Raw genomic sequence first — 27,487 nt, 5'->3', positions numbered from 1 at the left:
AGGTATGATTATTTGGATGACGTGAATCTTTGGGTAGGTACTTTAATTATATTTTTTCAAATTCATAATTTGATTAAAAGTTCCTGTTTTAAGAAATTCATAATTACTAATATTCGAGCTAAAATTTAAGCATAAAAACAAAAGCACAAAACTATAAAATTGATATATTTTATTTTATTTATTTAAAAACTGGAAAACAATTGTCTTGAAATTTACTAAATGTTTCACAATAATAGTTGTTTAGATTTTTTCCGTAGGACAAGTGTGCCGCGTGCATACGTGGTATACACCAGCTGTGTAGCGTCAGGTGAAGTGCTGTTGTCACGTTGTTATGAAACTCCCTAATATTAATACTCGCTGTATTTTAAAAACTGTTAATCTTACGCCCCTGTAATATACAACTTTTTTGTTCATTTATGATTACTCTGTCTCATGCTGATGTAATGGCAGTCAAACTTCTTATACCCTGTATTACGACGTTTGTGCTATTTTCACGTTAATAATATTGATATTATCAGAGCTATGGAAGAAGCCCTCTTACGTGGGACGATTTTAATGCAATAAAATATCGTCAAAATAGTCGTGGAATATAATCACAGAAGGTTTTTCATATCTTTAAATATCTATTGTAATTTTTATGGCAAAAGTTGTTTAAAATCAACAATTTATTACTCTAGGTGTGTCAGTACAATATTGTAAAATACTTATAAAAATAATTCCTGTGTTACCAATATTACTTGAAATACCTCATGTCACTCTCTTTGGACAGCAAATTCCTGCATACCTGAAAGAAAATGAATATTAGTCATCGATATTGATATAAAATGATCTATCAAATAATTTTATTACTGTTAGATATAAAATTGGTCTATCTAAGTGTAACTTAGGTACGAGAGGTATAAAAAATATTTCACAACTTGATTTTAAGAGGAAAATCAATTATTTTAAATTAAAAAACTAACTCGGAAACCTTAATTTTTCAGTTGAAAATTAAATGCACTAATCGGTATCCACCTCACTGGTTATGTCCAATTATACGAATTCAGTTACTTATATCTTTATTCATTTAAATCAATAACCTAAATTTTGTTTTTCTTCGTCAAACATCCTCCGAGATTTTTGTCCAAATGTCACATTTATATAAAATTTAACCTGTATTTCGAAATCAAAGTCGCTTAAGACATAGGTTCATATGAACGAACTTGTTTTCTTTCAACAATCCGAGAAATAACCTGAAATATTTGTGCATTCTTACCTAATTCAACCCACGTGGGGACATTGATTGTATGTGCTATACGAAGTCAGTTCAGAAAATAACCGAACTTTATTTTTTTAAACTTTATTATTAATTTTATACATCATTGGTCCTTGTCGCCTTCAAAGTGTTCACACACTTTTCCCAGCGGTGTTTCCATTTCTCGAAGCGATAGCTTCATTTGTGATGGCCTTTAAACTCTGTGACGAATTTACTTTGATGTCATCGATAGTTTGAAAATGGCGTCCTTTCAGCACTGATTTTATTTTAAATTTGGAAATAAGAAAAAATCGTAAAAAGCCAGGTCTGGCGAGTAAGGAGAGTGAGAGAGGTCAGTAATCTGATTTTTGGCACAAAACTGACGAATTGACAAAGCTGAGTGCGCGGGCGCATTGTCATGATGCAAGAACCATGAGTTGTCTCGCCACGGCTCTGGTCTCTTTGACGTAACCGTTGTAAATTGCTCTGATAGTACACACACTTCACCTCGAGGCAAGAATTCAAAAGACACAATTTAAAGTCAAAAAAAACATTGAGTATCACTATGACATTGGATCGAGACTGACATGCTTTCTTGGAGCGTGGAGATGCTTTGCCAATCCATTGCGATGATTGAAATTTTGTCTTAATGTCATAGCCGTAAACCCAACTTTCATCGCCCATTATTATCCTTTGAATAAATGTTTCATCGATCGTTATTGGATTGTTCAAGGAGTTACCGACAAACGTCCCATGATTTTGGTTCTGTTGTTCGGTCATCAAACGAGGAATACATTTTGCCTCAATCTTGACTTGAGCATTTTCGACTTTGTAATAATAGGCCGCCATTTTCAAGTTGGGGGTCCGGATTGCGGGTATTTGTTGAGCACCCCAACAATTATATTTTCCTGTAATTTCAACCAATTTCAGTCAAAGTTCTTTTTATTTAATTCCGAAAATTTTGCACATTTTTATTTTTACCGCTAATTTTGCAATGTAAAAAAGACCTATCCTTGTAGCAAATTTTCTCAGGAACAAAATCGATAAGTATAACTCATGTCGATTAGAGGCTTCTTTTCGGAGATATAAGGGAACAACTGGAAAAAAGCTATTATTTTTTTCTTTTGTTATAAACAATATGACGCTCAACCTCTACAAATACACAACTTTAGGCTTTTATTTTGTGTATTTTTTGCTTTTTTTTAAGCCCATAAAATTCGAGATGGGCCCGAATTCTGAAAAAAAATAATTCACCTGGACCACACCAGATCTTTGACTCTCTGAACGTGGCAGTTATTCATTGAAGTCGAAGGCCTTCCTGATCGAAGATCATCTTCAATTGACTGACGACCATTTTTAAATCATTACAACCATTCGTAACATTACGTATGACGCACATTTCAAAAATCGCCACTCTTAATCATGTTGCACTCAAATAACAATATCACGAAATCTAAATGAGATATCAACAATCCAAGAACATGTGGTTACTGAGGAGGTTATGGGCAACGCAATGCTGCTAACTTCATATCATTAAATATCTCTATTAGCGCGTAATTAAAAAAGTTCGGTTATTTTCTGAACAGACCTCGTATACCTAACCTACACTATCAGAGAAGTTAATGTATGATTAAGTTTGTAGGACGTCGGGACTCGGGAGGCGTTGCGGTCAAGGTTCTCAGATCTGACAAATTATGCTTTTATAATTATTATCACGTTTATTTCTTTTATTATCCAGTTTAGGAACAAATTATCTCTTTTAGTAGTTTGTGTTCTTATAGCTGTTTTACATTGACAATTTATTGATGAATAAATTGACGAATTTCTTCATCAATTCACGAATTTATTGGTAAACACTGCTATAGACTTTGTCAAGTTTTTTGACGTATGAATCGTTCTACCAACGAATCAAAGAAGCAAATAAATTTCAAAAATGTCACCTTTCCACTCATAATTGTAATGATACAACAGCGGTACGTTTTGGCACATATTATATAAATATCAGTGTATGTAAGTAACAAATCAGTAAAATCAATGCAAAACTAGCACGAAGCCACACAATTATTTACATATTCCAATAACATAACCTCAGTACTGGTCTGAGGCTGGAAGTCTGTTGGGTTGGTACTTCCGAACTTCACGAAGAAATTGACGAAAATTAGAACATGCTCTAATTCGTCAAGAACTTGATGAATAAATTCATGAAGTTATTTGACAGCAGATTTGGTGCATTACACTTGTCCAATTTCTTGATGAAGCGACTTTATCAATTAATTGATCAATAAATTGTCAATGTAAAACAGCTATTAGATCTGAGGGCATCAACCGTGCTGCCTCCTGGCCGCGGAAGATCCAAACTGTCAATGTTGTGAACTGTATCAAGAATGAGATAGACTTCTTTCGCCTGTAGGTGTATCTAATGGTATATAATGAACCAATGAAGTGATATCCATCGGATTTTATGCAGTTTTAAAGCAATTTACTTGCTTTAGTCGCTTGTTTTATAACTTTTGTTACTTTCTGCATTTAATGTACTTTCGTTCTTCTTATGAATTTACTAATTTATGAGTAAAGCTGTATTTATATAAAAATTAAAAATATACTTACTTTTCTTCAATTGAACAGAAGTATTGTTGATAAGTTTGAAAATCTATCACAGTCGAAGATAGTTCAGGGCAGTCTTTCAGAAGAACGCACCTGCCGGACTGCGTATTATTAATCGATAATTCCGGGCATGACTTTGGATCTGCTACAATATATGTTTCTCCTAGTTCGTAAGTTTCTAAAAATAAAATCGAATTAGAGGAGCTGTATAATGTATACAAGACATTACAGTTAACATATAACTGGTATTTCAAGGGAACTGATCTTACAAAAATGAAACGAAGAGCTCAAATAACTTATGGCCTAAAATTCTTCGTCTCCGAGATACAGGGTGTTAAATGTACACCTGAACACATTTTCTTATAATTTAGAAAGCTCTGTGATTCACATAAAATTAGGTAAAATTCTCAAATTTATTATTTCCGGATATTGTATACGGATACGAAAATACATTTTTAGAAATAAAAAAATATGTCTCACTGTTTGGCAATAGCGATACCTACTATTTTCTGAAATATAAAAATCAAAATAAACAAGAAAGGAAAAGGATTCAAATTTAATACAACTCCTTATAAATATAAAAAGGAGTAATAATAAAATTAACAAAAAATAACAAATAAGGTGTTCAAAACATCCTTACATTTTCGACATCATCGATAGATACATTTTTTTTTAACTCTAAATTTCTACACATTTCGCCATTCTTCTCATGAACCACGTAATTGATTCGAAGATTTATGGTTTATGCTGAATCCTGATTCCAAACATAACAGTCAAGTAGATTTAGGTTTGGTAATCGAGCGGATTAAGGTGTTGGTCTTCCAAGCTCTTTCCACTAGTTGAAAAATGTCATGCCTAAATAATTTCTTATGACCCTTCTTCACGATGGGCTTTCCATTGCAATTGGCCAGCGGAGGCCGCTCTAGCCGGAAATCATAGACTGTTATGAGCATAGACAAAATATGAGGAATTTCTTCAGTCCAGATTGGAAGAATTTGATAATTAAATGTTCCATTTCCAGGAAAACCTGCATCATTCATAAAAAGGGTAGAAGGTAGAAAACGTGGACTTTTAATGCAGCATATAAATAACCATCTGCAATAATCTTGACTCGGTCGATAATCTTCCTGATAAGAGCCTGAATTCTTTGAAAATAGTAAGGATGTAGATAATTTTTGTTTTTAATTCGGCTCTACCATGATTTATATTAGCTTGTCACTTGCTTTTTATTTGCATATTTGCATAATCTTCCTTTCTGTCTCTGACTCTTACTTTTCTTCAATGTATAAACCTTTCGTAAACGTTAATAAATCCTTAAAAAATTTTCGCTATTAGATTACTGGCATCTTTTTTTATAACAAAAACTAAATTTTATAAAAATCGAATTCAGCTTTTCAAAGTTGTAATACAAAATATGGTCTTCAGTAAGGTATACATTTAATAACCTCTTTGCGGAATGAACTTTTTGTCTTAGTTTTATGAGGTCTGTCAGTCTGTCGCATACCCAGAATAATTATTTCATAGACGAATTTTATTTTTGGACTTGGGATATCCCAGGTGAAATATATTCAGTATTAGCTCCACAATCCACAATTATTATTAGGTGATATTTTTAGATACATATTCCGTCACTCTTATATTTCTCAGTGACTTGTGTGTTACGATAGCAGTTTGCTAGAAATTTGTTTATTGGCAACCTAGCAGAAACCATCTTTACCAAAAGAATACGGTTAGAGTCCCTGTATTGAGGGAATACCGCAACTCACCATTGTAGCTCAAAAATAGACTCATTTAAGCCGAGTATGTATCCTATTTTATCATAATAACAGTTACGTTATTTCAGGGTTAAACGTTAAGGTTAACTTTAACTGTTAAGATATAACGTGCATGTTATTGAGGAATTAAGACCATTTTTAACAAATACTCGTATTGCAATTTTGTTGTTTTTTGAAGACGCTTTTGTGTCGACATTTTTAATTATAATTATGCAAAATTATTATAAACAAGAGTCAGTATTAGACAAAAACACATACAACTGACATATGTCTTTTAGGTTATGAAACATGAAACAAATGCAAACTCGTAAATAACGGGTAAGTACAACATAAAATAGTTTGTAACACGTTATCTTAAATTATAACAGAGTTTCTTAAAGGCAAGGAATTTGGTGTGGCTATAATTTAACGTACGTGTTATTTGCCTAATGAAAATGAACGGCTAACAAGGAAACTATCCCAACCCGAACTCTCCGATTTCCAATATTTTTATATATGTTGTAGACTCGGTTGTAGAACAAAAAATTAAATGACATTTTTTTATCGGCGGAAAAATATATTTATAGGGTGAAATACATCCTCAAAGTTCGCCCCCAAAAACAGTTTTTTCTAAATATCTGGGGTTCTAATCAATATTTTGGAATGAAAAAAAATGGAAATTGCTTCTTATAAAAAAACAAATGTGTCACATTAGATTCCGTGTTTGGAGGTTGGTACCCTTATTTTTTATTTCAGAAAAACTATATTTTTCAAACATTTTTTATATTTAAAAGAAATCATATTTGTTAAAAAAAAATAAAAAATATGATTTATGCAAACATATTGACAAAATTAAGTTCTCTTTTTAGGGGGTGAACAACCCTCTAGTGTGCTAAAAATGTCTGTACGATTAGAATTAACATTGCAAAATAAAAAGTTTGTACTTTTTCTCTAATCATACGAATAATTTGTCCTATTAGCCGCAAACAGATTTAAACGGATGCAAACTACCCCTCAGGTTCACCCCCAAAAACAGTATTTCTATGACATCTCAATATTTTGAAATAATATGGAAATTACTTTTTTTAAAAAATTAAATGTTTCACAAGTGATTCCGTGTTTGGGGGTTGCAACCCTTATTTTTTATTTCAGGAAAACTAAGTATATTTTCAAACATTTTTTATATATAAAAAATTCATATTGATTGAAAATATTAAAAATATGATTTATGTAAACAAATTGACAAAAATAATTTCTCATTTTACGGGGCGAACAACCCCCTAGTTATCCCCTAGTGTGCGAAAAATGTCTTTACTTTTTCTCTAATCATACGAATAATTTTTTCTCTTGGTCTAAAACGGATTTAAACAAATGCAAACTACCCCTGATGTTCACCCCCAAAAACAGTATATCCGTGATATCTCGGGTTCTAATAAATATTTTGGAATTAAATAAAATGGAAATTACCGAACCCGTTTTTGAGGGATGAACATCAGGGGTAGTTTGCATCAGTCTAAATCCGTTTTAGACCAATAAAAAATTATTTGTGAAATATCTGTTTTTTTATAAGAAGTACTTAATTACCATTTATACCAAAATATTGATTAGAACCCGAAATGTCACAGAAATACTGTTTTTGGGGGTGAACATGAGGGGTAGTTTGCATCCGTTTAAATCCGCTTGAGGCTCATAGAACAAATTATTCGTATGATTAGAGGAAAAGTAAAAACTTTTTATTTTGTAATGTTAATTCTAATCGTATAGACATTTTTCGCTCACTAGGGGGTTGTTCGAGAACTTAATTTTACCAATTTGTTTACATAAGTAATATTTTTATTTTTTTTAACAAATAGGAATTTTTTATATATAAAAAATGTTTGAAAAATACTTAGTTTTTTTTAATAAAAAATAAGGGTAGCAACCCCCAAACACGAAATCACTAATGAAACATCTGTTTTTTTTAATAAGAAGTAATTTTGCATGTTGTTTTATTTCAAAATATTGATTAGAACCCCAGATATTTAGAAAAAACTGTTTTTAGGGACGAACTTTGAGAATGTATTTCACCGACATATTATTTAATAATAATGCAGAATTATTATAACTACCCGACTCAATAGACAAAAACACATACAACTAAAAGAGTTCTTTTAGGTTATGAAACACGAAACAACGTAGAGCGCAAATAACAGGTACGTACAACATAAAATAGCGGCCGTTTACGGCACGTTATTTACAAACGTTATTTCTAACATAACGTTTTAGCGTAAATGGGATACATACTTGGCCTGAATATCATATTTTTGTTAAAATATATTGGTAATACAAGTTTTTCAAAATTTATTTTTATTTACTCCTTCGAATAAAGTAAGAGTAGAGCAAGTTGTTATAATGATATAGATGATAAATACGAAAAAGTAGCGAATTAATTCTTTGATATCATCCATTGACTTGAAGTATTTCTATGATTACTAGTAAATGAACTTACTTTCTGCCACTGTTATAGTTCCATTGGGATTTAATGCTGAAGATAACCAATGATAATCACTTGGAGGCGATTGAACGGGCGTTTTTAGAGCTACTTCTATTTGACCATCAGGCACAGCTACAAAGTAAAACGTATTATATTAAATCTATTCTATGTAATGTCAAAATCGCAATACACATTTCTTTATAGATCAAATTATTCATAAATATATACATATATTTGTTTTTATATATGCTATTTTTCTCTTTTACTTGGAAACATTTTTATAGTGTTATAGGTTTTTCTAGATAGTGATTAATTTTATAATTTGTCAAAAGTCTGTCTTTTGCGAAAAATGCTTTATAATTTTAATATGTAATAAAACATTCTTGAATGATATGCCGAGTGTAAAAGGCCAAATTTCACTGAGGCTGATCCAGCCAGGTTGGTGCAGCCTGACGGGTCCAAAACGTAATGCAACAAATGAGTATACACTCTTACTGGGCTGGTATACAGGGCTGTTATTTTCAAGCGGGATTGTAGGCAGGTCCCGCCAGGCTGCATCAGCCTGGCTGGACCAGCCCCAGTGAAATGCGGCCGTAAGAGTAACTTTGCGGCAAAGTTTCAGAGCTTATTCTTATCGGTAAAACAAATAAAATACAAGAGTAACATTTTTTTCCAGAAAAAAAAAACTTTTTAATAACCAGTTACTCAAAAATCACTTAATCAAATTTGGTACGTTACGTTTCCTCCATAGTAACTGCTTTAATGTGGAATTTTAAGAAAGGGTAACCAGTGCTCTCGAAATTAAGAGGTCTGAGCTGTTTCAACTGAAAAAATGAAAATGAAATGAATGAATGAATGAATGAAAAAGTGAACAAATTTTGTTTGACAATAAAAATATCTTACATATTTGGACTATTTTGCATGCAATCTCTGAACAATTACAAAAATTCTAGAAAGGAATTTAACAATCTAACATTTCGTTCAAATAAATGTGAAGATTTATTTTCATGCTAGGAAAAAAAAATTAAGAGGTCAAGCTTCGACTGGGAAATATATTTCAAAAGATGTAAAAGATAATTCGCTTTAACGCCAAATGGTTTTTCGACAGTTGACACTGAATCAAAGGGCTACATATCTTCAATAGTTCTTGTCGTTACCCTTTCATTTTTTTGTTACTTAACGTACAAACCTACGTTAAAAATTTTATGAGAAGCTTTTAGAATATGTCATCTTTGTTTTAAATTTATGGAGAGAATGGGTTTATTGATATCGGTACACTTTAAAGTAATTTTTTGTTAATGCCAAATAATATACTCACCAAAAGATTGAAGTAGAACTGGCGAAGCTGGCGTTGTGAGATATCCTACAATTAAATGTATTTTACGTTTAGTTAAAGGAAGTGTGACAGGTCAACAATAATTAACTTACCTCTTTTTCCAAATACTGTTAATCCATGTGGACGACCTAAACCTGTAATTAATTAGAACATAATTACACATTTTTCATATTAGAAGCAATAACTGCTTAAATCCGAATCGTCTAAACTAAGATCGGTGCCTCTGCAGGATCTGCAACCCTTTATACGTCTCCAATCCGGATGATGAAATTTTGTTTTGTTTTAGTTGATTAGTGACATGTTAAAAGTAAAATTGTACCTATAATTTTTTTATGTCATAAACATATACAGGGTGCCCCATAATTATTGCGACAAAATGATAGGGGCTGTAGAGGGCATGAAAATAAGCAATTTTGCCTTATAAACCTCTGTCCGGAAATATGCCGTTTGGCCGCTACAGCGCAGATGCCCCCGGACTCACTAGCTTGTTGTGTTTACATTTTTGTCGACCTAAACTCGCCACACCGATTGTGGGCGGCGAGCAGAGCGGCATTGTGGACGAGCAGATCATCGGGCCATATTTGCTCCCACCACATTTGAATGGACACCTTTATGCTCAATTTCTACAGCATATTTTTCCGGAACTATTGGAGAATGTGCCACTTGATACAAGAGCTGACATGTGGTTTCAACACGATGGAGCTCCAAGTCACTTTGCTTTGCCAGTGCGGCAGTATTTTGACGAAATTTTTCCCAACAGGTGGATATGCCGAGGTGGCCTTGTGCATTGGCCTGCGCGGTCGCTCGACTTGATCCCGTTGGATTATTTTCTCTGGGGCCATCTAAAAGCTTTAGTGTATGAAACTCCTGTTTCCAACCAACAAGAGCTACTCGGAAAAGTGATGGCCGCGTCCGCACAAGTTCAGGACATACAGGGGACATTCCAGAGAGTTCACCAATCAATGAACAATTGTGCCCAATTGTGTACTGAGCAACGTGGAGGACACTTTGAGCAATTACTCTAAGCTGTTTCAATAAACTGGAATTTTTTGATATTTTTCTTTGTTTTTGCTGTAGCGGCCAAACATACATATTTCCGGACAGGGGTTTATAAGGTAAAATTGCTTATTTTCTTGCCCTCTACAACTCCTATCATTTTGTCGCAATAATTATTTTACACCCTGTATAGTCTACCTTTTATATCTTAATCAATATAGCAAAATCATTGGTATTTTTAATTCTGGGTGGCAATCCAGAGAGAAAAAATAAATCAGAGCCAGAAAGACTTGTATTTTGTTTCCATATCTGCATACCTGCTGCGAATAGTGAAGGTACTTATGTATTTTTAAAAATGCTATACGAAATTACATCAAGAAGAACTGTTCAAAATGCATATTCCTTCACATAATTAAAAATTCATACAGGGTGTCCCGAAGAGTAGAATATAAATAGATGGGGTCAAAATAATATCAGTTCTTCATATCATTATTTTTTCATACGGGCCTTCGTTAACAAGTTACGGGCCCTCAAAGGTGAAAATTAGAAAGTTATTTTTATTTCATCTCTAAACTATTAACTTCAGCATGTTGCAAATTTGGTGACCGATTATTATTTTTGATGTTGTAATTAAAACTTCATATTGCCCAGAACGCCAGGGACGGACTATGCCCAATAGTTAACAACCCAGAATTTTTGCATAGACGACGATCGCAATCTGCCTGTATCAAAAATAAGTTCCCTGAAGAATTTGCCAACGATAATACCCTCTTGGTTCAACTCGGTAAAATTAACAGTTTAGGAAATATTTGGGATTTTGTCACAGTACATATCGAGCTGCGCCTCCACCATTTTTTGCTTTTAATTTTTAATTGGATATAATTACTATGTTAGAACCGTACATATTTTCAAAATAAAAGTCTAGAAAGTCTTACTGTCTGCTAATGTAATTTTCATTAACAAAATTTGACATATACACTTTACACATAACACAAAATAGAAAAACAAACAATAAGTTAAAGTAACTTAAAAAAATAATTTGAAAGAAAGGAAACTATCAAAATACATTTTCAATATGGGCACTTTCCACCTCCACACATTTCCTAACTCTACGAATGTTATTTGTTTGTACACGAATAAGCATTTCTGGGGTATGGCTAATATTATCACAATGGAAATTAATTTTTTGTAACAATTGTCTGTACTAGGGTTATGTACACTAAACTTTTCATGTGTCCCTACTGCAGAAGTGCATCGGGTTAAAGTCTGGAGAACGTGGTGATTATGAAATTGGACCTCCTCGCTCAATCCCTTTATTATTAAATACAATAGATAAATAATTTCGTACATCATTGTAGAAATGGGGAGGAGCTCCATCGTGCATGCACCAAACGTTTCTTCGGGTGTCTAATGGAACGTCGTCTAATAGTGGCTGCAAATTATTTTGCAAAAACTCCAAATATCGATATCTATTCAGACGTTCCTCAAAAACGTACGGACCTATTAAATTATTACCCCAGAAATGCTTTTTCGTGTGCAAACAAATAACATTCGTAGTCTTAGAAAGCGTGTGGAGGTGGAAGGTGCCCATATTGAAAATGTATTTTGTTTTCTTTTTTTTTAATAATTTTTTAACTTCAATTTATTCTTGTTTTGTTTTTTTATTTTGTGTTATGAGTAAAGTGTGTATTTTAAATTTTATTAGTGAAAATTACATTAGCGGACAGTAAGATTTTCTAGGCTCTTATTTTAAAAATATGTACGCTTCTAACATAGTAATTAAGGGCGCCATATTATTTAAATAGTGTTTTCCACAAAGACAAATAATTTCAAACTTAATTTAATAACTGAATAATCTAAAGCTTATCAAATAATAGGCATGTTATGTCATGCCACCTGACGATTTTCAAAGACGCCGCAGTAAAACGAATAAACAGGTGCAAAAAACGATCAAACCATCAAGGTTTTAGGTACTGAAATCTACGAAAATACTAACTTTTTTATATATAACTCCACATCTAAATATTCTTATGATATTTACTTGCTTAGTCCTACATATAAAATTGTTTACTTTTATTTATAAGTACGTGAAAATAATTCTTAAAATGTGAGGTTAGTATAACAGCAAACGCATGTTTTACAAACGCTTTTTTTAGTTATTATTTTATTTGAGTAAATTTAAATGGTAACAATGAATAAACAGAACATCAAGGATTTTATTTTTGTGCTTAATTTTGTTCTACATTTTTTACTTTTCAAGATTTCAGTATCTAAAAACGCCAGAGATTTCACTATTTCTCGGCCAGGGATATGGTCACCTTAAATGCAATTAAAAATTAAACTGTTAATTTTACGAAGTTGAACCAAGAGGGTATTATCGTTGGGAAATTCTTCAGGGAACTTCGTTTGCGATCGTCATCTATGCAGAAATTCTGGGTAGTTAACCATTGGGCATAGTCCGTCCCTGGCGTTCTCGGCATAATGAAGTTTGAATCAAAACAAGCTGTACGCATGTGTTATCGATCACCAAATTTGCAATATGCTGAAGTTAATAGTTTAGAGACTGTAAATAAAAATTACTTTCTAATTTTCACTTTTGAGGGCCCATAACTTGTTAACGACCTAACCCCCTACACTATAGGTTCCATAGCGAGCGCGCGTGATAGAAAAATAGTTTTTGAGTTTCATACTGTGTATACGCAGCTTTGGAGTAGTGGATCAAGATTCAGTGGGCGCTAAACATTACTAGGTATGTGTAAAGTAAGGAATAAAGAGTAAACAATATCTTTAAATAAGATTAATAACTAATAAAACATTTTAAAATCTGTATTGAAATACATACATTTTGGTACGCCCAAGATATCATGAAGGCATACCTAAGACGTTCTTTAATAACTTACCTGCGGAACTCAATGAAGCTATGGCACTTTGCGGAAATCCAAGAGCTATACAAAATCTTAATTTAGTTTGCGTTACAAATTAATTTATTAAATTTTTGCTACTTCATACCTCTAATTGTGTCGTCATTATAGGATTTGGAGGCATCTTCCGTGTTAACCGCATTGGTTTCGTTTGGTTTCACAACCACAAGGGACGTAATATCGGTCACAAAGGAATATTTAAGGGCAAGATCTAAAGCTTTCTTCGTCAATTCTTCTTTATTTTCCACTAGTTCCCTCTCATCCAGCGTTTGTTTAACTGTTAAGTAGGCCCAAAGTCTTTCTAAAGAAGATACTGGAGTTTCTATCTTTGGTTTCAAAATTTGTTTTCCCTCAGTATTCCTGCCAGATACTTCTTTCGGCGGGCGAAAATCTGAATCGGCAACTAAAATAACAAATATTTAGTTTAACCAATGAATGATCGTAATTTTTTATTGTTTGTATTAATATTAATAATTAATTATTATTAATAGTCTTAATGTTAGGACAGTTTTCCAAAGTACCATTACGTTAGGGACAACCGCTGTTTCGTTTTAGATATAACAAAATTTGCCATTAAAGTTTGGATATTAAATCCTAGCCTACCTACCGTGGTATCGTCCAGTTACTACAATTTCTGATCCTTTAAAGTATACAGGAAATCTTGTTTTAGAGGTTTCCTGGACATCATCGTTGTAAATAAATGTGATATTAGATAGTAATGGAGAGGAAATTTGTTTATAAAATTCCTGTAGCTGCAAAGAGGCATCGGAGGCCTCATAAATGTGTCTGGAGAATCCTTGGTTCTTTAAAGACAGCTTCCTCAAAAATTCCTTATTAGCTCCTTCTCCAAAAGACAGGGAAAATATGGGAATATTATTGTTCTCGGCGTTTAAACGTGTTACCTAAAAGATTTATTAAAAATGAATGTCAAGCTTAGTTGAGTTATATTTTGTTTTTACAATTTTCACAATTTCTTCCTCATTACTTAGACCAATATTAGGTTGACCATCGGTTAAAAATATCATGATTGGTTGATATTTCTTTTCACTATCTTGTGTTATTTTTGCCAAATATAAAGCCATTTCCAAGCCACCAATCATAAAGGTGCCACCACTACTGTAAAATTTGTCAGTAACTTGTTTTGCTTTATACAAATTATCTTTTGTAGCCCTTGTACCAGCTGGCAAGTCCAATTGCTGAAAACAATATTTTAATTAACAATCCAACTAATTATTATTTGTCAAGAAATCTTAGTTATAAATGTAATGTTAAAACTTTTAAATCATTAGGGTTTGAAAACATTTCTTTGCTTTCTGGTATCGACTTTATGCGAATATATAATATACTGTTGTAGTGCTAAGCGGAATTTGAATTTCACAATTTCCAGTTTAATTAAAAAAAACCTTCTAAAACCCATTCACGATATACATATCCCGACAAAAGCACGTATCCATAAGGGATCTTAGATGACTTACTGCCATATACACAAGGGAAGATGTAAAGCAAGAAACGAGATTTTCATAGATATTTCGAAAATATTCCAAAAATTCCCCTAAGAATCCCCGATTTACGCCAAGCACCATCAGCCATCACATACGATTCCAGTAAAACACGTTACCTATAAATGAGTGAAAATTTTCCACTCATTTCCAAATTCAACGCGAAGACCACAACAGGACGCTTGCGGATTCGGCCTGCAGTGTGTTTGAACGTCAACCTGATTGTTCTGCAACTCATTAATCATACTAGTACTTAGGTTCTCTCCGGAGATCTCATAAACACTAAGTGTTTAGGCAAACCCTGCAAAAAAGGCAGTGATAATAGACACAAGAGTGTTAAACTCCATGTGGAAATAAGCAAAAAGTGTAAAAAAGCTCCCAGAAACAATAACATCACGAGGGTGCAGAAGTGCGGTTCTAGGCAAAAATAATTAGAGCGTGGATCTTACTACTATATAGGCAAAACACCTCGCCACCGATGAAAAAGTGATAAGCGCGGCCTACTCTTACTCAAACGTCCATTGAGGTTGGCGTGAAGAGAGAGAAGCAGACAATCCCCCTGAATCTCGATAAAACAGTCGATCTGCCATACTAGAGGTATGGAAAATTATAGGCAAAACTACTTTCCAGGACATGGCTCTCAACGATGGGGTCAAATGTTCAATATGGAAGTAGAACACCTTAATCCACGACAATACGTTTCTAACCCTGAAGATTGATTATCTCGTTCAGCGAGCTAGTGGCAATGAAAAGCTACAAAAACACCGTGGAACTCTGAACAATCTCGACCAAGTTGGATGTTTCAACTTAATAAATAATGAGCTGTAACGAGTTTCCAATACAAATTTTCAATTACTTAACTTATGGGTGGGTATCTTTAATGGTATCCCAACTGATCTTTCATTCTACCAAAAAAATTAAATGACGCCCACTATCTGAATTTTTTTCAAAATTCTACCTATCCATACATGTGATTTCTCCATGTTCTGAACAGAAGTTCAGACAGTTGAAAAGTTGCGTGAAACAATTTAACTTGCAGCAGAAACAATTCGTCAACAGGAAGCCTTACCTGTACCGAATCTTGGATCGGCAATACACGATTTCTTGTTCAGAAAAACGGGCACAGTTTTGAACGTTTTGTCTTATTCCACTCAATTTTCGAGTTCCCAATGCTCGTGTCGACTATTTCTGTGAAGCAGAAAACACTACACGGAAAGCGAACTTTTTACTTCGAATTCAATCGCCGAAACAGAGCAAACCGATCTCGCAGTTCTGTAACCAGGGCGAAGTTCCCTGGCCAGCACGAATACGCAACCCAAAATCAAGAGGATTTGTTGGCTTTCTGTACTTGAAGCTGCCGTTTCTTATTGAATGGGAAAATAAGTCTTAGGGTCATACTGAGAGTTTCACAGGTCCAAGAAACCTGAAAACCCAAATACAGTTTCTGGAATCGTTAATCTAATTTCAATTTTAATCAGATAGTTGCATTGTGTAGCACTTCTTGTTATACATATACGTATCAATTTATTGTAAAAATGTAAAAAAATAAACATTTTTAGAATTCAGAACACCGTTAAAAATTTTTTGCAAGCGCATCACTCGAGACCTAGACTAACTAATCTAGCGTCCATTTCACTCATTGTCAGGACTGTCTGTGCTTGTGGCAAAAATCCTAAGGGATAAATGTCAAAAATGTATAAAACAGAAATAGTGAAAAAACTAGCCAAAAGGTAAAAGTACTCATGAATCCTAAGATCATTTCAGTGGTTCAATTGACATCATTTCTACCAAACACCCAGCCACAATCGAGAAACGACCAACTAGCGGACGCGCTCTCCTCCAGGCATTGTTTGATACAATCCCGTTCACCTCTTTGTAAGCCTGCAGGAGGCAAGAGTTCCAGGACCGTCTGAAGAATACGAGTAAAAATGTCGGTAATCCCCGGAATAAAAGTAGGTACGGAAAAAGTAAAACCGCCACAAGTTATTATAATTTTAAAATTAGCACATTTGCATCTCATTCAACACTTGCACAGAAAGCAAGAGAGTTACTACTAGTTTTTTAAATTATTTATATTGTAAAAGAAAAATATAGTCTATAGTCTGACGTTTTTGCAATAAAATAATTATTTTAATATGCCATCTAAAATTTAATACAAAGTTTTTTTCTCCGTCTTGTTCAGGGCCGTAACAGACAATTATTGGGAGAATAATATTTAAAAAATTAAAAACTTTTATAAATGTATACTTATACGGTTCCATTTTAATATAAATACACAACTGTTCAAATTGAAACCACATTTACAAAATACCCTGTATATATTTACTAATAAAAATACTTACACTTAAATTAGTAAACGGTTTTTCATAGTTCAGATTATGTAGCGGTATCTCTTTCCTATCTTCTTTAGGAATGTCCCATACGGAAACGACACTTCCAAAGTCAATAACACTTATTAAGTCTTCTTCTCTTATTTCGTCCAAAATACTGTGCAACGCATCTTTTACCTGAATGGTGCTTCTACCTGCCATACTTCCACTCGAATCTAACACAAATAAAACGTGTTTCGGTAGCGGTTCCAAATCTTCTGGGGCAAAGAAGTGTACAAAATACCCATCTCGAAGTAATACCTAAAATATATAATACTTAATAATAATATAGGATGTCCCAAAATTCACACAAGATTTGAATTTTGAAAAAAATATCGGTTTAACGTTGACAGTTCAGGGTTATTCAAAATGGAGATTATTTTCTTTGGGGTTTTTTGAAGTCTAAGATTTATGCCTAGCCCACGACCACCCACGTCTTGAACGAGGAAATTGAACCGCGTTTATGCAAAACGGTCATGGAAAATTTCAATAGAAAAGTGTGTATGTGCTAGCAAAGCCATGGATTCTATTTAATATGCTATTCCATACATAGCTCTATACTGCATACTTCATGAATCAACAGAAAATTTACAATTTTTATTGAAAAACATGTTTTTTCATCAAAATTGCTTCTTGTGTGAATTTTGAGTTTTATACATAGATAGTGTCTTATTTAATTGAATTCTTTAATTATGGTAAAACTTCACAATTAATAAAGTTATAGAAAAGAAAGGAACTAAATTTTATGAAACTTTTTGAAACGTACCTCTCCGCCATGGGGATCTCTATCTATATCGTATTGAACGACAAATTGTCCAGATAGACCATCGGATTCCTTGTCTCCAAGATCATGTGCAAATTGCTTCTGCTTTTCTGAGTCGGGGTTAAATTTTACTACTGCTGATGTTGAATTAATTATCTGTATGTCAGAAGAAGGATCTAATTTATCTTCGTTCTTGCTGATTTCGTTTCCAGATCTTAACGACGGAGTCCTAACAAATTTTAGTGGTCTAGTTTCATTTATTTGTACCTAAAAACAAAGGTCAATATTAACTTAAGGAAAAATTGCCTTTGTAAAGTCAATTCGATTTGCTTTTTAAATTAATACGTAGTAGAAAATATAAAATGTAGACGTATAACTGAAAAAAAGTCGGAATTATTACGATTCTGGAAGACTAAGACAACTCAGAGAATTTTCTATCACCTGTAGCTGTCCGTTCGTAAATATCGGAAGGTGATTTAAGTAAATTCGTAAAATAATGTCATAAATGACATCTAGAAAGAAATCAGTTTAGAAATAAAGTTAATTTGTTAACTTTTAAACTTCCTATTTCATAAAATTATAATTTGATTTAGTTTATGCTTTATAAATTAAACAATATAAACAAGCCCTCTAATTAAACTATTTTTGGCATTATTAATTAAAATTAATTTTACTTGTTCTCTACAAACAGGGTGTTCCTTAATATTATGCGAATATTTAAGGGTGTGATTCTACATGGAAAATTAATGAGTTTGCTTCATAAACTATGGTCCAAAAATTTTCCGTTGCAAAAATACGGGGTGTTAAAATTTTAAGAAAAAGCATTAAATTAATTAATATTTTCGAAACCGCTTGATATATTTTAGTGATATTTAACATAATTTTTAGCTCTAACAGTGGCGTACGTACGAGCAGTGACTTTGATATTTTTGAAGAAAAAAATTGTACACCAATAGTTTTTTCCCAAATAAAATTAATTTTGAAATCCTCTTCGAAAGATAAGAGCTCTCTTGAATTTTTGTCCTGCGATGCGCAGTTTTTGAGTAAAAAAAACATAATTATTAATAATTTTATTATAAGTGGGTACTATACTTATTCTTTTTTGTATAACATATATTATTTGTTATTTACTTTGTACTCACCTTCACATTCAAATCTTTCACAATTTGCCCAGGACGAATGTTTACAACCTGTTCGTACTGACCGTTTCTACGTTCAAGCAGTTCTTCGTACGTCAGAAGAAATACTACTTTTGCTTCAGGTTCGACGTTGACAGATACCGTGAACTTGTTTGAATTCCTGGCGCTAACTGCGACGTGGCCAGCACTTTGACCACTAGCCACTGCCTGAAATGAAGGGATATGTCTGTAATCCACAAATTGCAATCTTATACTAAATTAATCATTAGATACAGTTTAATAAATTAATTATGGCTATAGAAAATCAAAACAATTTTAGTAGGGACGTTCGGAATATTCGTAGTCACTAATGAGAATTATTTACATCAAATTTTAAATTCGCATTCGCATTGAACAAACTACAACCGCAATTCATTTTCTTCTTGTTAAAATAAAAGTATTACATTTTAGTTTTCCCTTTTCTCTTTATAAATTACAAAACAATACTAGAAAATATTTCAAAAATTGTAGTAATTCTTTTCATGTACGAGGTTTGTTCACAAAATAATCGAACTTTTTTTAATTACGCGCTAATGGAGATATTTAGTGATATGCGGGTGGCAGTATTGCGTTGCGCATAACCTCCTATCTAACTACATGTTCTTTAATTGTTGATATCTCATTTAGTTTTCGTGATACTGTTATTTGAGTACAACGCGTTACAATTTTTTAATTATGCGATTTTCTGGAACAACGATGCAACGTAAAATTTTGTGTGAAACTGGAAAAAACTTTCATGGAAACGTTTCAACTTTTGAAATAAGTTTATGAAGATGATGCTCTGGATCGTACGTAATGTTACGAATGGTTTTCACAATTTAAAAATGGTCGTCAGTAAATAATTGAAGGTGATCCTCGCCCAGGAAGGCCTTCGACTTCAACTGATGTTTCCAGTTCAGAAAGTCAAGGATCTAGTGCGTGCAAATCGCCGATTGACTGTCAGAGAAACTGCAGAAAAGGTTGCAACAAAAGTTGTTCCTCGTTCGATGACCCAACAACACAGGGAAAATCGTATGGACATTTGTTGGCAACTCCTTGAAAATTCAATGATGATGAAACATTCATTCGAAGAATCATAACGGGTGACGAAAGCTGGGTCTACGGTTATGACATTTAGACAATCATCACAAATCATCACAAAGGATTGGTAAAAGATCTCCACGCCCCAAGAAAACACGTCAGTTTCGATACAATGCCAAAATGGTGCTCACTGTTTTTTTCGACTTAATGGAATTGTGCCTTTTGAATTCTTGCCTCAAGGTGAAACAGTAAATCCAGTGTGCTATCAAAGCTTTTACAATGGTTACCTGAAAAAATGCGCAAAGAGAGACCAGAGTTCTGGCGAGACAACTGATGGTTCTTGCACCATGACAATGTTCGTCAGTTTCGTACCAAAAATCAGATTGCTATCTTTCCCCACCCTTCTTACTCACCAGACCTGGATCCTTATGATATTCTCTTGTTTCCAAAATTTAAATCAGTGCAAAAAGGACGCCGTTTTCAAACTATCGATGACATCAAAGTAAATTCGTCAAAGGCCATTTCAATTGAAGCTATCCAGGACTGCTTCGCAAAATGGAAATAATAATAAAGTTTAAAAAAATTAAGTTCGGTTATTTTCTGAGCAGACCTTGTACATATACTGAGCTAGATATACAGGATGTAACTTAAGTAAATAAAAATATTTCAGAGAATAAAAAGTTTGTTTTAAAATTGGCTTAGTTTTTGATATACAGTATGTTTCAGTTTTTGAAAAAATACTATATCATTGAAGTTTAACCTAACATGATAAAATTTGGTCTAGGGTCTTCAATTTAAGTTCTATCTCAGTAAAGGTAAAAAGACACTGAATCTGTATATGTAAGTCAGTGGCGAGGTTATGACTGAGTTAAAAAAAACCGTATAGACTTGTATCTACCTACTCTAATTTTATGGCGTGTTCCGATTTGCTGATACCAAAACGCATCATAAAGGGTGTTTGCTTCAGTAAGAACACTTTTTACGTTACAATATTGCGAGATCGTGTATAAATATATTCATCATAATGAACCACTTTAAATAAGAGTCTGTAACAAGACAAGGTCTTTGTCATTCTACAGAGATATTATTTATTTATTTGAAAATACACTGTTCTACAGATTTACACCCAATTACAGAATGGGATGGTAAATAATATAACATACTTGGCAAACAATATAACCTACCTACTATGTTGAAAAAAATAACAGTGAGGAAAAAAAGTTTATCTAACAGAAAAATGAATGTTTAAAATATAATTTAAGACTATTTAGCCTGCAGTTAAAAATAAGCCTAATTCATAAAAACTTTTTTCTTAAAGTTTCTCCCGCTGATTATCTTGCAAGAGTCAATTACGCAAATTGGTTTTTGCGATGATTTAGGCAAAATACAAAATTAATTAGTATTGTTTTGTTCACGGACGAAGCCAGTTTCAATCGAGACGCATTAATGAATTGCCATAATTTGCATATCTGACATGAAGAAAATCCCCATGCAATAGTACAGACAAAGCACCAACATCATCATTGAATCGTTCTTTTCGAAGACATTAAATGGTGCCATGTATTTACAATTCTTGAAACAAAACATAAACGATTTATTTATTAGAAAATGTGCCCTTAGAAATTAGAAATCAGATGTAGTTTATGCATGACGTGCATAGCCCCATTTTAACAATTTATTTCAATCAGCACTTATCAAATACTTTTGGTTATCAATAGATAGGTCGAGATGAGCCTATTTTTTGGCCAACGAATTCGCTCGTCATGGATTTCTTTTTATGGGGAAATTTAAAGAGGCTTGTGTATTCGACGCCAGCTCATACCAGGAAAAACCTGATAGAAAAAATAACACACCATTACAACGAAATTCGAGACAATTTTGGAATATTGTTTCCAGTACAACGAGAAAGCATCTGTCGGATAAGGAGATTTAAAAAGACGACAATTTTGAAGATCTGCTGAAGTAAACAAGAAGAAGCAAAGCCGAATTTTTAACAGCATTGCGTTTAAGTGATTTGGAAATGTATCAGAATAAATTCTTCTTGCCTCCACACAATTGCCATGTGCTTGTCCATCCATAAGTTAGATGCTTGTAAGCATTAATGAGATGTAATAATAATGCCAAATTTTATTATTTTAATACGAATTATTAGTTGTGAAGTTATTCCATTATTATTGTGTTTAAATAGCTTGTTAACAAACTTTAAAATTATAGTACATTGTGTAACAAGTGGGGAAAAGTTGCCAATAGCGCCACGCGGACGCAGTTGATGCACGAGCGAAGCGAGTGCGGAAAGCGCTCAAGTGGCGCTATGGCAACTTTTCCGAACGAGTTGCACATACTATTTTCTATCACAAGTGCGAGTCGTTATGGGACCTATAGTGTAGGGGGTTAGGTGCACGGAAAGTGCTAGATAGTACAACAGCATGATGTTATTTTCATAGCGCAACGCTCCAGCGTGCACCTAACCACACTTTCCGTGCACCTAACCCCCTACACTACTAGGCAATCCAAACCACGTGACAAAATTGGTGTTCAATATGGCGTCGAGGGCAAACATTTGCTTGATTCATATAAACTTATGTGTGTTTTGTTAAGAGTTTGCGTTTTTCTATTAGCTTGGCTTTGTTTTTTTTAACTTTGACTGTATAATGAGTGTTTCGTGGATTGTAGTAGATAGTCTTTGTTATTGTCAATTAGGACTAGCCAAGAGTTTAAATCTAACACAGTTATAAGGCTATTCAATACATTTGTAAGATCAAATTTGGAGTATTGCAGTATGATTTGGAACCCACAAGCTACCAGTAACAATGACACAATAGAGAAAATACAGAAGAAGCTTTTAAGGTCAATATATGTTAAAGAGTATGGAGTGTACCCGTTCATGATATCACATGAACATCAACGAGCAGAGTTTGGTGTGACCTCTTTGGATAGGAGAAGAGAAAAGGTTCAGATTTTATTCGCTTAAAATATTTTACATAGTCACATTGTTGTTCCCAATTTGTTGGCGTCTATTAATATTAATGTACCCGATATGAGAATGCGAACTAGATATTGACTTTTTAAAATATTTAATATTAATTCACCCCTAGAACAGTGTCTGTGTACGGTGAATAATTTGTTAAGAACATACGATATTGATATTTTTAATATTAGTCGGACTAAGCTACTCTCATACTTGTGATACGTATATGATTGGGTGTTTTATGCACATTTTAATTGACATTTTTTTGTTTTCTTTCTTTGTTCTCTTTTTACATTGTATTTTGCATGTGTCTGGTTGTTTATACATTATTTTTAACTGGTTTTTATATTAGCTAACATTTCTCAACTGTATACATGCAATTGGACTGTCCCTTTGTCTGCATGCAGTATAAATTAATAAATAAATAAATATGCAGTGATTATTTAAAGAATATAAAAATATTTATTAATGTAACGTTGGCATTATAATGAAAAATACATAAATTAAGGAATTTGAATCTATTGATATCATTGTAAAAATTCTTGATAGTACCAAACAAATTTTTCTTGATTTTTAAAAAGTATAATTCAATTCTATTTTCGCTTGTATTTTCTAGTAATTTTCTTCTTTTATATATCCATGTTTGGCGCCGTTTTCTCGATAAATCTTTTAAATGAGGAAAATATTTAGAATTCACTACGTTAGGTAAACAATGAAAGCTAACTTGGTCTCGATTTCCACGACTTCCACAACCCACTACTATGCATGTTACCGGCATTAGTAATACATATCGTTGCGACACAATTCAATAAAAGACAAGTTGAACACTTCCTTAAATAACATACATGAATAATTCCTTCCAAAAAACTCGGATTAAACGCTTTTAACTAAAAACTTTTCGAAAACGGCTGATTTTATCAAAACAAATGTAGAGTACCTTTTTAAAGGGGAATAACCAAAGTATTTAAAAATTCAGTTTTCAGCTCTATAAAATGACACCTGTCGAAATTTTGACCCAACGTGTGTGGCAAGTCCGTTCCTGACTTCTCTAACAGTATAAGTATACAGTCTACTGTATATGGCTTTATGAGCCTTTGTGGTCTACATAAAATATTAAAATTTCATTAAATTATACAAATCGGTTCAAAAGTTAGAACCGAAAAGGTAAATCGCTGAGTACCCCTTTGGGGCTCTGTATCTCCGTTAGGGTTATTTTGACCTCCCCTATACACTCCTAAGAGTATGCCATATACTTACCAGACACCCTGTATATGCATAGGGCTTGCAGTTAATAAATCAGTTTAACATTTTTTATAACTGGATAACGTTTAATTTTATGTTTACGTTGATTATAAAATAATATTAAGGTTTAGGTTGAAAATTCGTCTAATTTAAACCGTTATGTTTTGAACCTTTATCGTTACATCAACCAAAACCATGTTATTTTAAACCAATAGATCTTACATTTTAAAACTTTTAGTGTTATATCAAATAACAATTTTTACACATTTTGTTTACCTAACCGGATGAATTTCTTCCTGTAAACAACAAAATTTGTTGTTACCTTGAGATGAGTGAAGATAAAAGATGACTATATAACTTATTTGCATAATAATTAATTGTTTGCCATTGTATGTTTATATAGTGTTACAATATGTATCTAAATTATTTATTACGTCTGTGGATCACAATTGAAGAACTAATCGTTCCGTCATCGAAGCAAGATATTCTGGGTTTGCAAACTAATATAATCTTTCGGAATTTAATGAGTGATACAGAGACTTATGGTTTTGGTCTTTTATATACAAATATGTCTTGTTCAGTGTTACATTTTTGTTGAAACTCTTAATTGGTTCTTTCAGATGAATTGTTTAATAGCCAATTTTAAGTATACGAGCAAGTAAAAATCAAACCTTGTTGTAAATATCCTTCGCCTCCTCCTTTTCCTTTACGTACGCTTTATAACTTTTCCCACCGATTTCCATAACAAATTCGGAAATAAACGCCTTATCTGGTAATACGACAGTAAAAGTTGTTTCCTTCGCCACTTTTTCTATATTTTTCACTTTACTAACTACTAGAGTCGTCGCGAAACGATTAGAGATATTAGATGTTATATCCATTTGGTATATACTTGGATATTGGAGTGCACCGTTGCTTGTGGCATCCTAAAAAAAATGAAATTATATTGTAAACGTGGTATTTGTTAAAACATACACTGTAAATAAATCGGTCTGAGTGAAAACAAAAAGTACGGAGTGAAATTATTGAGTTCATTTAAGTCAATACATTTTGATAATTTTACACATTTTTGATAATATTTAAACTAAAACTGATAGTTTCAGTCATAAAACATTAGTTGTACTCATATTAATACAAGAAAATTTCACTCAGTCAGAGGTGGACAGAGATTGATATATTATTGAGTGAAATTGAGTAAAAATAAGTACAAATTTTCCTATACATTGTTTAAACTATGATTATTGTGTAATACTTCTAATACAAAACTAATTTTCAAATTATTTGTCAAAAATTGGTAGATCAGTTTCGATAGTTTTAAAAGGTTTTTATTTCCCAAAAACAGAGCTTTATTTAAAGGGATAGACCATACGTAAATTTCACCTCAACTTTTTAATTTTTAAGGTTACGGAGAAATGCAAAATACGAAAGTCAACTGTTTACTGCTTTTTACAACAATAATTAATTTTATACAGGATGTTTTTAAAATGTGTCGTATTTGATAGAAATTCAAGACTACTAAGGTTTTATGAATCTATCTCTAATAATACAGAAGATATGATCATTAGAACATGCTTTAAGGGTTATGTTAAACACATAATTGATAGCGAAATAACCGATCAACCTTATCTAAAATATGTTTTTAACACACAAAATTTATGATATATTCTAATTACCAAATCCTTCTTGTCATTAGAGATACATACACCCATCAAATCCCTTATCATTGCAATCTTGAAAAGCATTTCATTCGAATGTGATATAATGTACAGGATATTCCGCAGAAAAAAATATAAGTTTTGCTTGTCAATCTCTATAAGAGCACACTTCCTCATTTAGCACTTATTCTAAACTTAAAAGTTGAGGTGTAGTAATATTTTAAAAACGTTGAGATATAGTAATATTTTTAATAAATAAAATTTTATTTATGAAAACTTACCTCTTTTCCGCCAGTACTAGAAGGTTCAGTGGAAGACACCACCAAACTGCTTTCACTTGGAGCCGCTAATACTACTCCAAAGAGTAGTAATGGGAAAAGGAATACCAGAAATTTCCTCATTCTTAGTAAAATCTAGGTTGTCTAAAAAATATTAATAGTCTGAATTACTGTGAACAGTGCACAACACAAATGTTCAAATAAGTATGGTAAAACAATATTTTAAGGTAAAACCCCATCCAAGGGAAATTACCAATTGTAACGGTTATAACTTCAATGTTTTTAATAGACTTTCAGCAGAAGTACACTTAAAATCACGCAGCTATAACAATACAATAATAACAAATTTTACTCTAAATAACAGACGTTTTAAGTGGCAGTAATTAAAAAAAAACAAAAGTAACACATTAAGTGTAAATACATGCTTTACTATCAGGTTTTATGTGAAAAAATATTAGATGCCATACATAATATTCAGTAGATATTGTAAATCCATATTTGGAATATTAGAAAAACTATCGATTAGGGTAGCCACTCCTTCGAAAATTGTTATTAAAAAACAGGGGTCAAGTGATGCATCATTTGAAAGCTATTAGTATCTCTTTACAGTCATATGACACTTGCCATGTTTAATTTTAATAATAATTTATGAGTCACCAAAAATTTCAGAATGATTTTTATCAAATGCGTTTACGACGTTTGGGATAGACTTTATACAAGAAGGATGTCCTTTTAAAATCTCTTAAAATCAAAGTTTGCGTTTTTCGGCGTTTTTTTTAAATTAATAGTTTTTTTGATGTCCCCATTAAATTTTTTCGTTGGGGCACTCTTTTTAAAACAATTTTTTAATTTCAAAATATTTTTTATGAGTAAAAAATAAAAAAACTATTTGGTCGTCTACATAGTAAGATATAAATTCTAGTCATTTGACATTTTCTATTTTTTAATATTATAATTTAAAAATTTGTTTATTGGTCATCCTGTATATATAAGAAATTGTTGTGTTAAAGATTTTTTTTTTTGGATTTTTGTGATACCTACTTTACGAACGCAATGTTATTGTAGCATATTTTGTAAACATCGCAATTAATATATTGAGTTCTTAACATAAATAAATGACACTTACCAGTAACTAAAAATATAACAGTAAACACTCACTCGACTGAATATATTTATGTTCTGAGCACATTAACCAAA

General features: G+C 32.5%; 1 protein-coding gene across 2 annotated transcripts; it reads right to left on the bottom strand.

Moving 5' to 3' along the window:
* Positions 1-647: 647 nt before the first annotated feature.
* On the bottom strand, positions 648-27,487 carry LOC108910572 (inter-alpha-trypsin inhibitor heavy chain H4-like). 2 transcript variants are annotated; one of them, XM_018715218.1, is made up of 15 exons: positions 27,417-27,487; positions 26,294-26,434; positions 25,029-25,283; positions 19,092-19,295; positions 17,953-18,216; positions 17,160-17,447; positions 14,278-14,514; positions 13,926-14,220; positions 13,407-13,721; positions 13,298-13,342; positions 9,494-9,535; positions 9,384-9,428; positions 8,081-8,197; positions 3,842-4,016; positions 648-784 (listed from the first exon to the last, which is right to left on the bottom strand). In XM_018715218.1, exons 2-15 carry the CDS (start codon positions 26,411-26,413, stop codon positions 748-750), a joined length of 2,439 nt encoding a protein of 812 aa, XP_018570734.1. In that variant the 5' UTR covers positions 26,414-26,434; positions 27,417-27,487; the 3' UTR covers positions 648-747. The 2 variants fall into 2 exon arrangements, with proteins under 2 accessions (XP_018570734.1, XP_018570736.1); XM_018715220.1 differs by lacking the exon at positions 13,298-13,342.

This window comes from Anoplophora glabripennis, unplaced genomic scaffold, assembly GCF_000390285.2.
Source record: "Anoplophora glabripennis isolate ALB-LARVAE unplaced genomic scaffold, Agla_2.0 scaffold433, whole genome shotgun sequence".
Lineage (NCBI taxonomy): Eukaryota > Metazoa > Arthropoda > Insecta > Coleoptera > Cerambycidae > Anoplophora > Anoplophora glabripennis.
The sequence above is the reverse complement of the archived record's forward strand: the minus strand, read 5'-3'. Positions and strand labels throughout refer to the sequence as shown.

What these genes read in the sequence shown, in the direction of transcription:
- LOC108910572 (XM_018715218.1), bottom strand. Translation starts at nt 26,413, where the DNA reads ATGAGGAAATTTCTGGTATTCCTTTTCCCATTACTACTCTTTGGAGTA. An exon ending in TGAAAGATTTGAATGTGAAG is followed by an intron (nt 18,217 to 19,091) that starts GTGAGTACAAAG and finishes CTTTGTTTTTAG; the next exon opens with GTACAAATAAATGAAACTAG. An exon ending in AACCGTTTACTAATTTAAGT is followed by an intron (nt 14,515 to 17,159) that starts GTAAGTATTTTT and finishes TATTGTTTTCAG; the next exon opens with CAATTGGACTTGCCAGCTGG.